The sequence below is a fragment of the Oreochromis niloticus genome, linkage group LG18 (genome assembly GCF_001858045.2).
Source record: "Oreochromis niloticus isolate F11D_XX linkage group LG18, O_niloticus_UMD_NMBU, whole genome shotgun sequence".
In the NCBI taxonomy this organism is placed as follows: domain Eukaryota; kingdom Metazoa; phylum Chordata; class Actinopteri; order Cichliformes; family Cichlidae; genus Oreochromis; species Oreochromis niloticus.
In genome coordinates this window covers 2,263,682-2,283,847 of record NC_031982.2, presented here as the reverse complement: position 1 = coordinate 2,283,847, position 20,166 = coordinate 2,263,682, and the positions used below count along the sequence as shown (strand labels likewise).

The 20,166-nt window shown below is 40.2% G+C and overlaps 1 protein-coding gene across 1 annotated transcript in view; it reads left to right on the top strand.

Annotated features, from left to right (window-relative positions):
* rab2a (RAB2A, member RAS oncogene family) overlaps positions 1–18,081 on the top strand; it is a 30,063-nt gene extending 11,982 nt beyond the window's left edge. Inside the window, exons 4-8 of the mRNA XM_003453160.4 lie at positions 1,515–1,597; positions 3,560–3,652; positions 4,974–5,085; positions 11,026–11,094; positions 15,486–18,081. Coding sequence (XP_003453208.1) covers positions 1,515–1,597; positions 3,560–3,652; positions 4,974–5,085; positions 11,026–11,094; positions 15,486–15,581 — 453 coding nt within the window. The 3' untranslated portion in view covers positions 15,582–18,081. The remainder of the gene's footprint in view (positions 1–1,514; positions 1,598–3,559; positions 3,653–4,973; positions 5,086–11,025; positions 11,095–15,485) is intronic.
* Positions 18,082–20,166: the final 2,085 nt, after the last annotated feature.

Here is a 20,166-nt window from a genome sequence, read left to right as displayed (position 1 = left end):
CAGAACATATTATTATTTAACTTATGTGCAGCACTGCAGGGCAAGGACCCTTTTTGTTTGCATGCATTATTGGTCTGACAGGCCCAGAAAATGATGTAACATTGTGACTTTTGGATTGGTGTACTGTGATTTTTCACAGCTTGCACTTACAGCTTTAACCAGCAGATGGCGTTAGAGCTCTGTGAATACCTGTTCTCTGGTCTTAAGGAAGCAGTGTGAGAAAAGGGACCAGCATTTCAGTCCTGGATCTCTGGTCCCAGGATAGCACATTTTTGGGGGGCCCACCAATGAGATTGTCTTTACCTGGTTTTCCAGGTTTGGCCAAAGTGAAAATCTCAGCAACAAATTTGGATTTGTATAGTTCATAATCTCCTAATAGTTAGAGAAGCCACTTGGGTTATTGTGCAGGCTGCACTTGCCACATGTATGCTTGTGTGTTTCTTTATGCACGCCTGTTGGCCAGATGGCAGACAGGCACAGCGTTCCCTCTCTTTCACCCTTATTTATCATTTATTCACTAATAGCATTACTGGCTGGTTGACTGTTCCTTGAACATCTCGCAGACTGCTCTAGTGACCACCTAACTCGGTGTTTGCTGCACCGACTGACCAAACTTCTGAATGGCTTTCTAGCTGGCTAACTTACCCAGCTTGTTGGCTGTCCTCACTAGTTTTCTGACTCACAAACCAACTGCTTCACTGGGTGAGAATTTGACAGCCTGGTCCCCTGACTGGCTGAATGATTCACCTCCCTGTCTGTCTGACTGTCTGGTGTTTTAGATGAGGTCAGAGCAGCACGGGACTTGCAGCTGCTAGGATAGAGTGTCGTTTTGTTTTCTGCTCGGGCTTGGACGAACACAGGCGACATTGTTACTGTACATTGAATGGCAAGAGAACATGAATAGATATTGCACTGGGGGCATTGTAAGAATACCGGATGATGAAAATAATGAAGGAAAGAGGGGAGGTCTGTGGATAAATGGAAAAAGAATAAAAAGATGAGGGATTGAAGAAAGACACAGAAAAAGTGAGATAACGAGGGGATGATAATAATATAGTGGGGTTCACTGAACAAGGTGACCCAGAGAGCCAGCTTGACTAGCAGAGCTAGTCCTTCTGTTTATCATAAATATGGAGAAACAACAAGGTTAGACATACAAGCAGAGAGAAAGAAAGGGATTGTGAAAGATAGATGGAGAATGAAAGAGAGAACTCTATTGTATCCCATTACAGGCTGTGCTCTGTCCTGTCCTCTCCCCAGCTGACTGAAAACCCAGAGCTGGACTCTGCTAGAGAATCAGGACTGATGTATAACATGCATTAGGACTAGGCAACATGGGAGCTTGCAGAAGAGCTGGGCTGTTTGAATAAATTGCAGAGCTAAAAGAGCAGACCTGTGAAGCCAAAGTCTTTGTTGGGGCCCGTGAAAAACCGACGACTCTGCAGGTGTCTGCAGACATTTCAATTATTCAGCTTTCAATTTCTGTTTATTAATATATGCATGTGTTTCTCCAGGCTGGTCAGGAGTCGTTCCGGTCCATCACCAGGTCTTACTACAGAGGAGCGGCAGGAGCACTCCTAGTCTATGACATCACAAGGTAACAATCAGTCAGTCAATCATACACATGCTAGCTGAGTGTTTATAAGATACAATGCAATAGAGATGAACCACAGTAGAACTACACTGTCACATTACAAGCATCCTTTCCTCACTATGGATAATCTCCACTTGTATGTTATGAGCGTGTTGTGATAGCATCGTAGACTGTATATAAATGACTGGCGTCACCCATTAGTTGCTAGTGTTGAATGCTAACCATTGTCATCTGCTGGCTTACTAGCCATTCCTTAAACGTTAAATTACAGCACTGGTAAATGGAAGTAACCTTAGCGAGCTAAGAAAATACTTAGACTAGCAATGAGGCTAGATCAGATGTTGTTGAAAGAGGTATACCTAATACTTAATTTATCCAAAAGTTATAAAGATACTAGTGTAAAGATCATAATGGTGCTGTTGAAAAAGAAAGGATGGCCAAAGTCAGTAGCACATTTGAGCCGAGCTGTTTAAAACCCACCGGCAGTTCAACACTGTGAGCCATAGAAACATATATATTGTCATTTACTAGTTTAATTACCTTTAATTGTGTGATTGAGTTTCATATTCTTAAGGGGTTAAATATTTTCTGTCGCGTGACTTTTTGTCCAGGGTAATTCATTCAGGATTTCCACTCCACCAACTCATGATAATCCATTTTCTTTGGAATATTTATGATCCCCAGTGGAAGAATCCTACCCTTCATAGCTCTGACCTTCTATATACAGTTGCAGTCAGTTGACTGTGGAGTCGGCCCTTTTGTAGTCCTGAATTTTCTGTTACATGAACACATTTGCAATGGTGGATGCTCACATTAAATTGGCAAAGGTTTTAAGTAATGTTAGATACAATATCCCAAATACACTCATCTCAGGCATATGTCCACCCTGCTGTCCAAACCTAATATTTACAAGGGTCAGTCAGAAGACAGTTGGCTTTAAGGGAGGGTGGCGGTAAAGGGGGAAGGGTTAAATGCTTGTTTTAGACAAAGAATGCACCAAGGCCCACTACAAGCTGAATAGGGATCATTTTGAATGTTGAGTCTCACAGAGTTGCTATAGTAGAGTGAAAAATAAAATGCTGGAAATGAGCAGAACAGATTTTGTTTTTCATTAAAGTATTATTGAGAACTGGGACACTGGAGTCTGCTGAAGAGACTTCAGACATTATAGGATGAGCTGTGAACAAAAAAAAGGCCAGTGTGGGGTCAGATATGTAATGACATCCTGTCAACTATGATACAGTGATAAAGATTCATTATATCAGTAGTTTATAGCCCACAGTCCGAGTGCCAATTGTACTGTCCCCAAGTTGTTGGGGTTGGGTTTTTTTCTTTTTAAATCAAAACATTTGTATTATATATTATGTTTTAATTCCAACCCTGTTGATTGTAAAAATGAAATTTTCTGAAATTAAGAAAAGAAAATTCATTTATTCAGGCGCACTGGTGTGTTTTAAAGGCCCTGACCATTAACTGCAGTGTGTTTGAAACCAGCTGGAGAATAGAGCTTTGATGATCTGTCCCCGTCTCTCTTTCGTCTCTTGTTTCCTTTCATCTGTTTGCTGTAGATACTGTAATAAAAGCAGCAATCCTAGTAAATGACAATTCATCCGTTAATGCTCAGGTATATGAAGAGTTGAAAACTGTCCGGAGATGTATTCACATCACATTTGTCACCTGTAAAAAATTAAACTGAAGCAATAATTATTGCGAATAATGTGCATAAAGGAGTTAGAGAGGTAGGTGTATATTTTTCAGGATGAGGGAGTTTTCTGTTTAAATAGTTGGAATAATTGCAAGAGGAAGTGGCACACACATCAGTCACCAATTTAAAAGGAAACGGCAGATCTGTAAAATCAGTTATGTTTATGTGTCTGCGTGACAACAGCTGCTTTATCTGGCATGCTTTCAGTTTGATCTCAATGCAGTCATAGTGAAACCATCAATCTGTGCTTGTTTGAACAGAAGGGACACTTTCAACCACTTGACGACCTGGTTAGAGGATGCCCGCCAACATTCCAACTCCAATATGGTCATCATGCTCATTGGCAACAAGAGGTAACATGTCTTTTTTGTTTGTTAGTTTGCCCCCCACCCCCCTCCTCTACAGTGATGGCTGCCCACTGCCCTACATAACGCTGTACCATTAATAGTGTAACAATGACTTGTCTGACTTTGTTTTTTATGGCTGAGTCTAGTCATAATTTTACACTGTCACTAAATGTGTAATTCAGTCACTTCTGCTTCCCCCCCCCCCCCAGACACACTCTGTGCTCAAGCTTGCATAACACACCACCGTGTAAGAAACTTGTCACAACAAGTGACGTCCATTGCTAAATGTGCTTTAGTATTTACAACTTACATGAGGAAGTTTCTTTCCACAGCTCTCTTCAGCTGGTATTGAACAAACTGCTTGCTCACTCACGTAAGATGACAGTTTCCAAAAATGTAGCTTTTGATACAATTACAGACACATTGCAGACACATTGGCATTAACTCTGTCGTTTAAAAGGACATTTACTTTGTGTGATCTGAGGTGGAATTGTTTCATTTAGAAAACAACAATCTACACTAAGCTAACAGTAAGTTAGCCTAAAAGCAAAAGGCATTACTCTCTTACTCTCTGCTGCTAGACATTTCCCAGTCAAGACCTTAAAGTAGCTTCATGATATCATGAAGTAGCAATTCAATTCAATTTTATTTATATAGTCCCAAATCACAACATCAGTCACCTCAATGATCTTAAGGATAAGTTTGCAAACAAGAAAATATTAATTTGATATGTTATATGTCCAGTTTTGCCTTGTGTTTAAAAAAAAATCCTTCCAAAAAGTCTTGGATCTTTATCCAGATCAACGCCAAAATGTAATCACTTCTGAGTTGTTGGTAAAATGTTCATGTAAATCCATCCATGACATTCTAAATAATCCCACTAGTAAACAGACAAGCCAAATAACATCCTTGGCTAATGTAGGTACAGATTTCTTGGGATTTACAAAGAGAGCATAAAATGTTTAATTCGTTTTTGTTTAATTTATATTTCTCATCATTTTGATGCAGAATGGAAATAATGGCCATAATTTTTCTTAAATGAGTACTTACCAGAAGTACACAAAATACAAGCCCCCGACAAGAATGGACTCAGAGAAAATTCAGTTACACGCTATAGTTGTAATCAGTTTGGCTACAAGGATTCTTCATTTTTAAAAAACATAGTTTAAAGCGGTCTTCTGCAATTTCTACCAAAATTGCTTTTGTAAAATCAGTATTCCTGTAGCAAATAAGGATACATGTGATCAACGCTGAACTGCCTAGCAATTTAGTTTGTAATTCATGACTTGTTACATCATTTTTTAATTGATTGTATCTATTGTTTTAGTGACCTGGAGTCAAGGAGAGAGGTGAAGAAAGAGGAAGGTGAAGCATTTGCCAGAGAACATGGACTCATATTCATGGAGACCTCAGCTAAGACTGCCTCTAATGTAGAGGAGGTAATTCCATACATGCAACCCTACCGGCTTTCACCACCTATTTATCTGAATTAGGAATATGCCATGGAGGTCAGCATTATATTTGAATATATTTTAGGCTTGTGGGGATAGGTTAATTGGATAATCGAAATTGTCACTAGGTGTGAATGTGCGAGTGAATGTGAGTGTGAATGGTTGTCTGTCCCTGTGTGTTGGCCCTGCGACAGACTGGCGACCTGTCCAGGGTGTACCCCGCCTCTCGCCCTGTGACAGCTGGGATAGGCTCCAGCGCCCCCCGCGACCCTGAAAAGGATAAGCGGAAGCGAATGGATGGATGGATGGATATATTTTAGGAAGTCTTTATAATCACAGTCAGCTGGTTGTGATGGTGGTTCATCTGAAGATGGTGATAATCCTGCTAAATATCTGCTTATTGTGAACATGTTATCACATAAGCGCTGCCATAGCCTCATAGACGAAACACATGGACTGTATACAGCAACATAACTTGCTGGTGAGGCCAACATGAAGGGTCTTTAACTTGCTTTCATTTTAATGGCCAGCAGGGGGAGATTTCTTTCTTTTCTTTTCTTTTTCCTTTTTTTTTTTTAAGGAGTTTAGTTTTATAAAAATATAAAAATATATTTTTTAAAATGGCCCTCAGATTCCTTGATCTGGTCTAGATTCTGGTATTTTTGTGGACACCATACTTGTTGTTTTGTATCACAGTTAAAAGGGAGAAGCAGGATATGATTTAGGGTGGACCTACCTTGTTACTGATTCTCGGATGTGTCGTGTCCCTCGATTTCTGAGTCAGAACCCACCCTTTGCTCAGTGTCCAGACACCAAGACTTTAACTGCCAAAACACTCACATTGCAGCATCGCAACAGAACTAGCTACAGGATCGCAACGAATAGCTACAGCCATCATTTATATACAGTCTATGCATTCAGCCCAGTTTGGGAATTTTCATGCATAATCATATATTTCTTTCTCAGATATATAAAATCCCCAAAGTAACAATATGGATGAAAAAACATTTTGTCCATTGAATTAGTAAAAGATTTGTAATTTATTAGCCAAGTTGCAGCTGTGTTTCTGAAGAAAACATACAGACAAAACAAATTTTCATTCAGGTTTAATTTATATTCAAAATCACTATTCAGGTCAGATAAAATGCTGAAAACCCAACCTAATTCCAAAAGCCTATAAAGAATTCATAGACTTCCTGCTGTTTGTGGAACACATTAATCAAGCACAATTCATCTTTGTCCTTTTTATAGGTCCAAAGTACATTGTAAGTTTCTAACGTAAATCTTCTAGTTAAGTCAGTTTTTCCATTCTTACACAAACTGAATTTTAAATGCTTGTTATTTTAAAACGATGTGCAAATATGTCTAAAAATATAATGGTACCCCTTCATTTTCTTACATGCCCCTAATATTCCTGTATTTGCCATTCAGTACATTAGCTTTAACAAATTACCTGTAAAAAGTTTTATTGGGGTTCATTTTGTACGCCTTCAGCTTGAGGATTCTCAGAAACACAGTAACACAAAATCAACTTTGTGTCTAACTTGCAAACTCACAGTCTTTAGTCTTCCTCATCAGTTGGTTTCTGGCCTGAAAAGCCTCAACATTTGTAATGTTGCCACGTTCATCATCTGGAGCCAGAAAAGACCATATTTGGACAGTAGGGCCGAATGCAAAGTTATCAGCTAACAATGGCAATCTTGGTTAGAGAACTGCATACAAAACCTGTATGGATGCAACATGTAGACACAGAAACCTGATCAATAAAATGTACAGAAACTGGAGTACAAGATGTTTGAATGTGTTAAGCGGCAGGCCTGAGGATTTGTCTGATGATTCCATAAAATTCTCCACCAGAGGTCATGACTAATAGACCACAATCAGGTGGCCGTGTTGCCACAACTCTAACTTTAAAGCTTAAAAAACAGGTGAGTTTTGTTGTTTTTTTGTTTTTTTGTCATTGCGAGATTGTTTATAAAATAGAAAACTGGAACTGCCTATAAAAAGTTTTCAGCAGTTCCACGCTGGCTTAATTTACCAGCCCAGGATGTGGCGACTTGTTTACTGCCAATAGCCTTAAACACTACATAACTTCCAGGTCTGAAAAGCAAAGCCAATACGGAAGTTCCTTAAACCTGCATTTTTTTAATTTTATTTTTAATTTTTTTAATGACCACCAATAACTGTTGTTTCAATAAGACTTGTGGTTCTATAGAAGTCTATCAGAAAACAACCCTCTGCTCTGACCTTCACAAACCCTTTCCTGATGGCTTCATAGTCCCAGTCATGCAAGTCCATTGTGTAAGTGTGAATTATTTTAAGAGTTAGACAAGAGAAGATTATCCAGGATATTATCGTTGTGATTGAAAAGTTGTTACCCAGATGGTTACATGGTTTCTCAGTTAGATTCACCCCTGGCTCGTCACATCTTTCTTCAGAACACCAAAAAAACACCATGCCACTCTCTGTGAAGAAGATGCTCAGCTCGAGGCTTCAAACCTGTATTTTACAATCCATTGGGTGACATCCATCTTTCATATACTGTCTATGCCAACAACACCTATATTTGTTTTTACATGTTCCATGATAAACAAATCAGTGCACATTTTGGATCAGTAGTAAAAGTCAACACACGTTTTTTTTTTTTTTTTTTCTTGTTATGTTCTGTGTCACAGATTTAACATTTTACTAAATTCCACATCAGACTCAAACCTCCTGTTTAACCAGCAGTGTCAAGGATCACAATGGTGGTGAATAACCTTACCAGCCTCTGAGCACTCTGAGCATCCTTCTCCACCCCTGAGAGAGACACACCCCTGGTGGTGTTGTGTGTAATGAATGCATGGCGTCGTCCTCTGGGACCCCTCTCTCACTTATCCAATCACATAAATAATCCTATCCTACACAGTGCAGCATGCAAGCTAGGAGCACGGCACTGTATGTTCGTGTGTGGGTGGGTGGCAGTGGTGATTTGGTTTTGGGTTTTTTTGGGTGTGTCTTGTTTTGCTTCCCCCCCCCCCCCCCCCCCTCCCCCTCCCCTCTCCTTCATACCGTCTTACGCCTGGCCTATATCATGCAGACGCATACACCAACACCACTGATGAGTTGAGTCCTCTCTCGGGTTAAGATAAGGGGGAGATGTGCGTGCATGCGCGCGTGTGTGGTGTGATTAATTTGTCTCATTAGTGTCCTCTGAATCCTCCTGATACCACTCCTCTCCACCCTTCCCTTCATCTCTCCTCGCTCCATCCCTCCTCATCCCTTGACGTCCATCATTTGCTCTTTAGCTCTCCTCCTTTACCTCCCCCATCCTGCTCCCCCATCCCTTTCTTCCTCCCCCCTCCTCCAATGTGTCTTCCTGCCCTTTTTTATTCATTTTATCCTCCCCCAATTCCCTCCTCTCCTGCTCTTCATCCCATCGCCTCCCCTCCTCTCTCGAGCAGTATATCAACCGGTTATAGTTCATACATATTCATAACCTCCACCCCGCCTCCCCTCACAGCGACATTCAGCAGCCAATCAGCATTCTGGGTTTGTCGTCAGGGTCTGTGGGTGGACATTGAGGCTGATAGGATGGTCCTTACAGATAGATGAAGAGAAATTCCTGTAAGCACCTTTTCATCATCTCATCTGCCCACCCTTCCTTCACTTAGATCCTATCCTTAACCTCTGCTCACTTCTGTTCTTGTTCATCAGTCTTTCTTCTTATATTTTTTCACCTCTGCTGTTTTTTTGTTTGTTTAGTTTTTTGCCCACTGCTTAATTGCTTGTTTACTTTATTTAATGCTTTTTAAAATATTTTTTCCCAGTATTCTGTCATCAGCCATGTAATGGTTTTCCACTCTCTATTCTTTGCCCTATCACCATCTATAAATCTTCAGTAGTCACCTCAGTTTTCTCCCTCTTGTTTTCACTTTCTACACATATCTGCAGGTCCATTAGTTTAGCTCAAAAAAAGAAAGTCTAAGTACATTTGATGGTACAGAGGGTGCAGTGATGAGTTGAAGAAGGGAAAGAGGACAGCATGAGGAGGACAGAGTACACTAGAGTGCACCCTTGGGCTCCTCAGTCTATTTCCGACAGGGTGTCAGATAGAAGTTAAGGACATATTTTCAGTTCTTGAACATTCCTGTTTTTTCCGATGAGGCTTAGTTTTGACTGCCATTGCTTATATGAGCCTGCATTGTTAGATCATTCCTACATAGAGTGAAGGTTATGACATCTGAGCTGGTGTCGCATTTCCAGTTATCCCAGCTGCTCTTCAGCTCGCACCCTTGAGACAGAAAGACTCCCCCTGGAGACGAATCCATCGATACCGTAGTCATAGGCCGGTCGCTCAGGGAGCTTAATTCCACTTTATTCAATCATCTTTGATCCTTGCTGTGCTCTCAGTAAGCCCAAAGTGTGTGTGTGTGTGTGTGTGTGTGTGTGTGTGTGTGTGTGTGTGAGACAGACTTTGTATTGTCTGCTTGTGTGTTCTGCTCAGATCTCTTTTGCTGATCTGCTCAAAAGGGCAACTGCATCTTCTAACAAGGTCTTACACCATATCGCCTTAAATTCTCAAAGCTGGCTTGAAGGGCTTGGATAGTATTTGCAGAACAATCATACTTCTCAGTTGTAGTGTACATCATAAGCTCTTTAAGCCTTAACAAAACACAATTTTGAGAACATCTTCCAAAGAGCTCAGGGGTGCCAAAAGCCCCAATTTTACTCTTCTTTCTTTCAGTCTATATAATTTGGTAAATTGCAAGTTATGATAAATGTGTACCTCTGAAGTCAAATATGAGATATCTTTAACATGTTTGAGCTAATTTGTTCTAAAGAATCAAAACACAAAAACACCAGACTTCTTAGTATTATCCCATCATAACTCCACTCAATTTACATGTGAGAAGCATAGACTGAATATAAAAGATGGACCTACATGCCTTCTAATGAACTGTTAAAGAGGCTGCAAAGTTATACAATTGTGTGCTTATATGTTAGAAACAGCTCGCAGAAAAAGCCTTTTAAACTTTTAAGTTGTTTTTGGGGGGGGTTTCTCAGGGTTTATTTTATTAGATTGTAATTTTCTACATGCAGTTTTGGTCGCATGCAGCAAGATGTCATCTTTTTTTTTTTTTTTAATCTTTCTTTAGGTTGACATTTTTTTCTTTACTAATTTTAGGGTTAACTTAGCATGCAAATACTTAACATTATTTTAGAAGCATGACTAATCATACAACACTTTATGAAATGCATTTACTTAAGACTGATATTAGCTGCTTGTGGATTCATTGGTGTTAGTGTGTTTGTTGTCCAACAATTAACTTAAAGGATTGAAAGGATTTGTTTGTGCTTTAAATAGAGAGCTGAAGTCGGGGTATGTCTAACCTACCCTAGCAGTTATCATTTTTTCCAGAGTAAGCACAGCTGCACAGACATTTTATGCCTTTATCATGTCGAGACTGCACCATCAAACACAGATATTTTGGTGACCATTTTTGGTTATCATTTGCCTGCCAGGTGTGTTTTTCCACTCACACAAACTTGTGAATTTATTTGTGTTCAGCAGCCAACACTTAAATGTAGATTGTCTGACTTTGTTACTTGCACTTGACACACCTATATGGAATATTTAACAGATCAGTTCATGCTTTGTGTCACTGATGTGAGAGAGAGCATAAAACTGGGAGTGGTAAGTTCACTGTGATGTCAAGTTTCAAAGTTCTGTGAGGTGTTTTTGAGCTGTGACGGGAAGCTCGGGCTGCAGCTGAACAGTAAATGGAAACGTTAAATGGCTGAAAGTCAGAGCCTGGTTATGTTACTGAAACTCAAATTTGCTTTGCATTCCTAATGACATGAGGCTCATTTATAGGAGTCAGCATACAAAAATGGTTTTAACCTTCCTGTCCTCTGTGTCTGTTTCACTTCCTGTCTCTACGACAGGCTTTCATCAACACAGCCAAGGAGATCTATGAGAAGATCCAGGAAGGAGTGTTTGATATCAACAATGAGGTGAGATACTGTGTTCCTCCTGTGTTGTTTTTTTTTTTTTTTTTCTTCCCTGAGCCGCCTTCTCTCTTCTTTGTTCTTCTCTTTCCTTCCCCTCTTCTTCCTCAGTGTGGTTTTGCAGCAGTGTGTGTGGTTTGCCATGCTCCCTCTCTTTCAAAAAGAAGGGGAAAAAAGCCCTCCACTCAGCTTCCTTTGACTGCAGCCAAGCAAAACTCCCAATGTTCCTCCTCTCCTCTGCTCTATTTTCCACACACACTCTCTTCATTCCTTAGTTTGCGCTCTCTCCCTGTCTCACTCTCTCTTGTCTCTCTCTCGGCATCTTGCCAGCTCATAAATTCCTCACATCCCACAAGGTCTCAGTCATTGGGCAAGAAAACAAACACTCAGCCAGCCAGTCAGACTGGAAGCTGCCCATCCAGCCAGATAGAAAGTTTGTGAACCAGACATTGAGATTCATATCATCATCTTAGTGAAACACTAAGTGTAAGAAAGGCTAATTTCACATAAAGAGTGCAAAATCCAAACACTCGGAATCCATTCATTAAAATTCAGAGCACTATTATTTATACAGCGTGACAAAAGTGAACTCAAAGTGCTTTCCCAGTGTAGGAAAAAGGATTAACATTCCAAGTATAGAAAAACATACGGAATAGACTGTGACAGCACTGAATAGTGAGCTTAAAAGGAGAAGGATGTATACAGATTCAAATGGGGGGAAATGAAATAAATAATTACAATAATAATAAAAATGGATAACTAATAGAAATGCACTGACTGCAATTTTCTTGGCCAATTTCTGTTTTGGTTTTTGTTTTTTGTTTTTTTTGTGGGGGAGGGGGGCGGTTTCTTCTCGTTCTCCCCCAAGTATAAGCTCCCTTGTCACAAGGGGTCACTGCAGCGGGTAGCTCCGGATGTTTGATTTGGCAGAGTTTTACACCAGATGCCCTTCCTGACACAACCCCAAAGGGGATTTGTGTCTTCTGCTGATACTGATGTTAGCTGATTCAGGTTTTCTATCTATGAGCTCTGACAGCATATACAAACTAAATAATTACATCATATTTTTTTCTTAATAAAAGAAATCATTTAAAGAAATTTACCATTCCCCCCCCAGCACATTTGCACAGTGACACAGCATCATGAACCTATTTTTAAAAGTAGCCACTCTATTTATAGCCTGTTAGCCAAATAAAATGACTGATTGCATTGGACATTAAACATAACATTACATTTGAGTTTATAGCAGAATTATTATTAAAACTTTGTCTAGTTCTACATTTAGAAAATAGCTAACAATAACAGTAGAAAGTAAGTAGCATTGGTAAAGTTGAAACCTATAGCTTAAGTTTAAAAACGGCATATTAAAAATCAAAAATTCCCCCCTTCTCATGCCTGACAGTGGGCAGTTTATGGCCTCATATACACTGACAGAGGCCCTGAAAATAAAGAAAAAGATTAAAATAAAAGGAGCTCTCCAACCTGCTCAATAGTTTACAGAAAAATGCAAGTTATAGTTACTCATTGTGGTTAAAGTCAGGACCTTTTAACACAGATATCACTATAGGTTCAAGATCTTTTTCCACATTATTAAACATATTAAGTTGTAAACTTAAACATGACAAAAGCTTTTGTAACATCCACAGTTGATAATACTGCCGACAATGCTCTGATTGGCTGTGATAATAATGCAACCCCATGATGAATCTCTGAAGGTGAATCTCCATCGAGAGGCTAATATCAAGTTCACTGTGGACGTGCACCAAGTTGGCTATCCAATCCAGATGGTTATCTCCAAATTGTAAAGCACATAAATGTGTTTCCTGTAGTCACATGATGTAAGCCGTATAATGGTTCTCAAACACACACACATATATTCAGAGTGCCAGAGTTTGGGGCCTGTCAGGCTCGCCAGCTCTCAAGTACAGGCAGTGGGCAGACAGAGCTGGAGGAAGCCAGCCACAGAGTGTTTTTGTTATTAGTAACAGTAAGACGGAGCGAAGGCAGGCCGACCGGCCAAACCACATCAGCTGACTGGCTGCGAGGGAGAGCGAGAGAGAGGGAGAGGGAAGCCCCACCAGAAATGTTGGCAGTCACTATGAGAAAACACACACTCACTCACACACACACATGGCCTTAGCTCAATAAATGTGATTTAAAGGCATACAGGGTTTCCCAGAGGCACTACTGCTACTGAATGTAGGAGGGGGAGTTACAGTGAGTGGAGGAGATAAATATATACAGAGGCAGAGAGCGAGTGAGGCTGAGAGCGTGCTATAGCCACACAGAGAGAGACATGATGAAACACAGAGGGAAAGTGAGCACTACAGTACAGAGAGAGGGAGGGAGAGATGAAAGTGTCTCCCTACCACCCACCTGCCTCTCTCTTTCCTCCTTTCTTTTCTTTTACAAGTGCTTTTCTTTTTTCCCCCCAGCGTCCTTGAGTGCCGCTGGTGTTTCCTTTTCTTTTGTGTTACGCAGCAGCACCTGTTGCTTCCTCTGTGATGAGATCTAATAGGAGCTCCCACAGGCATGGTTCAGTGTTAATCTCACCATGAAAGCTATAACACAGTCATTCTGAGGTGGCTGTAATTTAGTCCAATACTGCGATTGCACTTTTTTTGTTATAGCTGGGCCTGTTTTTCCATTTCATTGAGCTATACAGTATATGACGGTTTCTTGTGTTTAAAAAAAAAAAAGCCGAAAAGATAAGAAATCTATGATGCAAATTACATTTTTGTTAATCTAACTGTGTCTAGACACCGATAGTAATCCTACAGTTTCATTGTATGTGTACAATGACAATAAAGGGCTATTCTACACTGTGAATGATCCTATGGAGCTGTTAGTTGGATAAATAAAGTGGACATCAAGGCATTGGTTTGAAGCCTTATCCTGTTAAACATACTTCACCATGGGACTACATTCAGCTCCCAAAAACTTTTCTGGTTAACTTTGTTACTGCCGACAGTTGCCAGCTTGCATAGCTCACTGAGCTCAGCTGCATGTTCGCAAACTGCCCTCTCCTAGCTTTAGCACACCTGTTGTTTAATAGGGGCCTGGTCCCACTATGGGCACAGTGAGAGACATCCAACAGTCTGCAAAGGAGTGTTTGCTTAAACTCCATTACAGGAATTTAAAGCTGTAACCTGAATGTTGCAGTAACGTGAACCTTTAAGAATAGTATAAACTGGTCTGCCTTGTTTTACGTGACATCTTACAGACTGGAAAATGTCACATGTAACTGGAAAAAGTGGTACTAGGACCAACACTGTCATGTCTCCCAAATGGCAAATAGGTCAATAAAATGGGTAACAACAACAGCAAACAAAAACAAAAAAAAGGACAAAAATCCCTGTTTATTTTAAAATATATTTCCTAATAGTGCTGATAGAAATACCTGCTCTTACCTTCCAAACTGTGCTGTTTACTTTGTTGGACATGTTGCTTTCCTTCCCCTCCCCTCCAGACCCCAGGTTCAGTTAGTAATTGAACTGCTTTAGCACTTTTCTACTCTGAGCACTCAAAGATGAATTGATGCTGTGGTCTCTCACGCTGTGAACGCCTCTTTCGTGGAGCAGTTTATGTACTACTCATGTCTGATTATTTTTATAGCTGTAACAAAAGCACTGTGCGCTTGAGTAAAGGTGATGGCTGTGGCCTGATTTTGACTATATTTACAAGTTAAATGGTCACTCAAAGAAAGACAGAGGGTGTCTTTACTTTCTTCTGCCACACTGTGCACTGCTGCTCTCACTCTGAAGCCTCACTGATAAACACAGCAAACACTGTGGTGCTAGATACCACTGTGAAGTAGGAAACTTTATGTGGATTTTATTTAGCTGTGGGCTAAAGTCCACTATTATGGTTTGACAAAGGAGACACAGTACAGTGTTTACACATGCTGAACAAGCAGAGTTCCCAATTCTCAAAAATTAAAATCCAATGCGTATCCAAGCGATGACTATCATAATCACTGAATATTTGGCTAAATCCTTAGTGGATTTACAACCATGACTTATTAGTCATGCTTGCAAATTAGTTTCTGATTATTTTAGTGAATCCAACTTGGGGGACTTAAAGAAAACTGGTTATTCAGGTTTTGTATAGGAACAGGTCTGTGGTATGTGTGAGAAGAGGTAGTGAGTAAAACACTAAAAATAGCCCATCTAGTATTTAAATTGGATGTACATTCATGGTTCTCATATGTTTTTTGTAGACCGAAGAGAAAATAAGTGACCAGCTTGAACTAAACAGACAGGTGTCAGTATGAAATGTACAAAGAAATAATGAGGCCTCCCACAAGCATGTAATGGCGAAATTGAGGCTTTATTCTGTTCTTGTTCAGATGAGATTTTTTATTTACCTTTGGTCTCTTTGTGTTTGTGTCCACCCAGGCTAACGGTATTAAGATTGGACCCCAGCATCCCACCACCAACTCCACACTGTCCAGTAACCAGGGAGGCCACCAGGCTGGAGGGGGCTGCTGCTGAAGCCCCAGAACGCGCCTCCTTAACCTCCAGCCTCGACCCTTCCTCCTCCTCGCCCGCTCCGACCCTCTTGCGTTTCTACAGAAATGTCCAGGCTCTCTTAACAGTTTAACCTCTCTCTCTCTCTCTCTCTCTCTCTCTCTCTCTCTCTCTCTCTCTCTCCTGCTGCATTTTTTCTCTGCATCTCATCTCCCCCGAGTCTCTTAACCATTTTCATGAGGTCTAGGAGCTGCACCCCAACCAGTCATCCTGCAGGTTTACGAGGACAGAGTCCGCCTCACCTGCAGATGTGCCCACCTAATTTGTAGTTTTTCCTCAGTAGATTTTGGTTAGACTTTAAGCTTTTATTTAAAATTCAACACGCAAACCTGTCGGAGTGTTATTCCAGCAGTTCCTCTGAATTCTTTTGGGTGTTGTTGGGATGATTCAGTGCCGCAGAATCGCAAAGCTCTGCGGTAACTCGACTTTGTCAAGATGGTGACATGACCGAGGGTAGACGTGAAACACTCTTAACTGGCTGGTTATATGGAATAAAGCGGGCGCTGTGTTTTGTCTATACACACATCTGTACATGTTTTTAAAGACCGTGTTGATAGCAGGACATGTTTCAACACGCTGAGTCAGTTTTCATGCTGTGCCTGTGTGTATAGGGATGATACAAGTATTCCACTGTCAGTCTGTGAGGTGGGGGAGGCTCCAAGTCATTCTGTATATTGTCCATAAAAAAAAATGTGCAAATCATGTCCTTTTTGTCCTTCCTTTTCCCTGCTTTTTGTCCTTGTTCTCTCTCTGTCCTTGTGCCCTTTTTGTTCATTTGCAGATGATTTGTATTACTGAACACTAAAAACTGCTTACAGAGTGTTTTAAACCACATGGAGAGAGAATAAAAGACCAAACTGTTGAGCGTGAACACGGATTCTTTGGGAGAGATGTAAAAAAAGAAAAACAGGAAAGTTGAAACGATAAAGGGATGTCGAGAGCAGTGGTTACCATGATGAAGTTTAAAAAAAAAAAAAGGAAAAATGAATTGGTAATTTAGGATTTAGGGGTTTTTTTGTTGGTTTTTTTTTATTATTTTTCTATATTTATCAGGCGCTTTTTTGTGTATATATAGATCTTTAGATTTCTGTGGCTTTTTTTGAGCTGAAGCTTGGCATGTTGTTGTGGTCTAGTTATTTATACACCATGGGATGGAATAAGAGAGCCTTCAAACAGCTTTCTAGCGTTTTAAACAATTCTCATTTAAACCCAAAGGTACCGAGCCGCCCTGTTATATTAGGGTCGACGGTGTCCTTTCTTTTAAATGACAAGTATGAATGATAACAAGCTGTTAACAGGGGTGCGCAGAGGCATTCACAGTCCCTGGTGGAGAACGGGCTCCAGCTGAAAATGTCAAAGTGAGCTAATATTTCCACGCAGAGTTAGCCTGCAGATATATAATGTATACTGTTTAGAGCTTGATCGATGGCTGCTGCAATGTTTTTTTTTGTTTGTTTGTTTGTTTGTTTTTTTGGCTTCAAGATCCCCGATGGAATGGCACCGTTTTACTGTTATGATCATATTGTACTGCTTCAGTCGTTCACGCCTTTCTCAAACTATTTGGTAACAATAGCACTCTACCAGTTTTTAATGCCAAATGATCGTGTTTACCTGTGTTTCTCATCAAACAAAGGATGAAGAAAAAATAAATCTGACCCGAAATCAGCTGTCTGCCTTAACTCCACCCCCCTGAGACATTTGGACAGCTGCTAAAAAGAGCAACCCTTTTATCTGCAGATAGGCATTTGACCACTAATTAGCTAGAGTCACATACACAGTGAGAGAGACGTGCACGTTTAGAGACCGTGATATGACTTGGAGAGAAGCCCAGTTTGAATCGGGGCATTTAAAATGAATCTAAACCCACATTTAGGTTTTTGTTTTTCTTCTTCGCATCTCATCCACCCTGCACACACACCCACCCACACGCGCACACAAATTCATATGTATGCAAAGGTAGATGGTGCATACATATATCCCCATCTATCTAACCTAGCTGTGTTTGCGCTCCTGGCTAACCGTACAACTGTTTTGGGTTTCACGGAAGTGTGAGTGAATCTGTGTTCTTATTTTACTTTCTTTTTTAAAATACTAGATATATTCAGACAGTTATTAATCTTCTTCTGATGATGATGAATATTCTTTGTAAAGCAACATGTAGTGTGTGTGTGTGTGTGTGTGTGTGTGTGTGGACCCAGAGGGGTTACAGGGGGAGGATCAAGCCAAACCTACCTGATGCGTCTATCTACCTACTTACCTATCTATCTATTAATGGATTGATCTATCTATCTTATCTGTGTGGCCCTCCTCTCACTCTTTCCTCTTCTACCTGCCTCTCCTCCTCTTCCCCCTCAACGTTATTTGCTGTGTTTGTTCTTTGGAAAAAAGAAAACCTTGAAAAAAAGAAGAAAAAAAAAGAAAATGCTATCACCATAAACTATAATAAAACATTCTAAACTCTAAACATGTCATTTTGATGGTTATGTGGAGATGGAAAAATACAGTGTTAAAAAAAAGTTGTATTTTCTGTCATTTTATTTTATTTTCGAGTGCCACGAGGCGTGTCCCGACGCTGATGACTTCTCTCACTGATGAGTCGTACTGCGTCCACATTTTGTTTCTCTGTGTCTGATTTATCCATTAAACTGAGCAAGCAGGGACGTGTGCACTCTTGGATCTGTGCTGTTTGACCTTGAGGCATCATGGAGTAAGACTACATATATGTGTGACTTTTATATCAGAGTCCTCAGACTACTCTTAATAAATAACACGCACATTTTAATATTCCATTCTTTAGGTACTTTATAAGTTTCACATTTTTACTCTATTCTGCACCAGCATCAGTTAGTATGCATAGTTCAGTTATAGCCAGAAGGGAGAGGATCATCGTGGCAGGTTCGTGAAGAAAAGGTGCCATTCATATTCTCCATATGGGTTTTCACTATGAGTCATAATGTAACTGTACAAAGTAGCTATGTGAAACCTGGTTTCTCGTAGAAACTACAAGGCTGCGTGATATCAAGCTTGTTTTATTTAACTAAAGCATTTCACTCACAGAAGAACCGTTCTGCCTGCAGTCTTCTAAATTAAAACGGCAATGTCTGTGATTGGTGGAGGTTGCCGCCATCATTGAATGATTTAAACCTGCAAACATCAGGTTGCTGACACTTGTTTTATGGGACTGTAGTTGTGTGTAGGCCTACATCAAGGGGTTTTCAACCTAAGCAAACAAGCTCCTGTCCACTGGAGATCGAATGCTTATTGGTTGACAAGTGGGCCGGAACAAGGAAGGGTGTGACACTGTTCTATGTGTTACCATGAACACGAGTAGTGTGAACAAAAACGTTGAAGATCAAAATTATTTCATACAATTATTACACATCAATGTGATCATGAAAAGGACAAGAAGGAGAATGACTCTAGTCCTGTTATTCAGAAACAGTCATGGCTAGCTTATAATTGAGTTACACTCAGGAGGTAGATGTACAGTAAGCTATATAACAAACATGCACAAAGCAGCTGCAAAAGGGTTTCAAGTTTTGGTAATGGATTCCTAACAAGTCACTTTTCTCAGTCAGTAGCATTACTAGTATACTATTACAAGAATCATCACTCAGCATGCATGAGCCCAATGTCAGACTCCTTCATTTACAGGAATAAAGCACATCTTTGGGACATTAGAATAAGTTAACTCGTTAGAAAAAAAAAAACTACCAAGGTTAGCTGCTATTATTTAACAAAATACATGAAATAGCACAGGCGGGGGGAAAAGTGCTGACATCAGGATAATGAGTCGTAAGGGTGTGTGAGTGCATGAGTGGATAGCATGGTGTTGAATGTGTTGCGTGACATGAAACAAAGATGCATGTGAAAGAAGAACTCCCAAAGGTCTGAGGAAAGGTGGGGTTTTATTGGGGAAATACTGGGCCGCTGCTTCTCCAATTAACCTGATGAATCTGCTCCACCCGTCTACTACAGCAGAAAACAGAACATTCAGACAAGTTAGGCAAGCAAGCAGTCATCACACTGACAGCCGATGACGACGTACAACTGATAAGACTCATTATTCTAACCAACAAATAAAAAATTCAGAGAATAGTCCCTATTGCAATAGGGACTATTCTCTGAATTTTTTATTCAGAGAATAGTCTGAATGTTTTTTTCTCCATCAAAAAATAACATATTTAATTTGTTTTTTTCTCTCCCTGAAAGCCACCTCATGCATCTCTGCCTCACTTCCTTGCTGTTTTTAGACAACGTCTCCCTGAAAGTCTTTTTCTGCCACTTGTGACAAAGCAAAACCTGCAGCAATTCCAGGATGCAGGGTTTCATGATCCATATCATTCACTTTACCTGATAGTAACTGTAACATGATGGCTGATTGGTGTAACATTTAATTAATCTAAGACCTTTCACACATGTGGGATCATGAAACAGAACAGAAAATCAGAAGATGGACCCAAAGTTGGGCAACACTGTGTCCTCCTCATTTGTCACAACACGGTTATTTTAGCTGGATTGTGCCATGTTCATTATCTCCAGTAGTGAC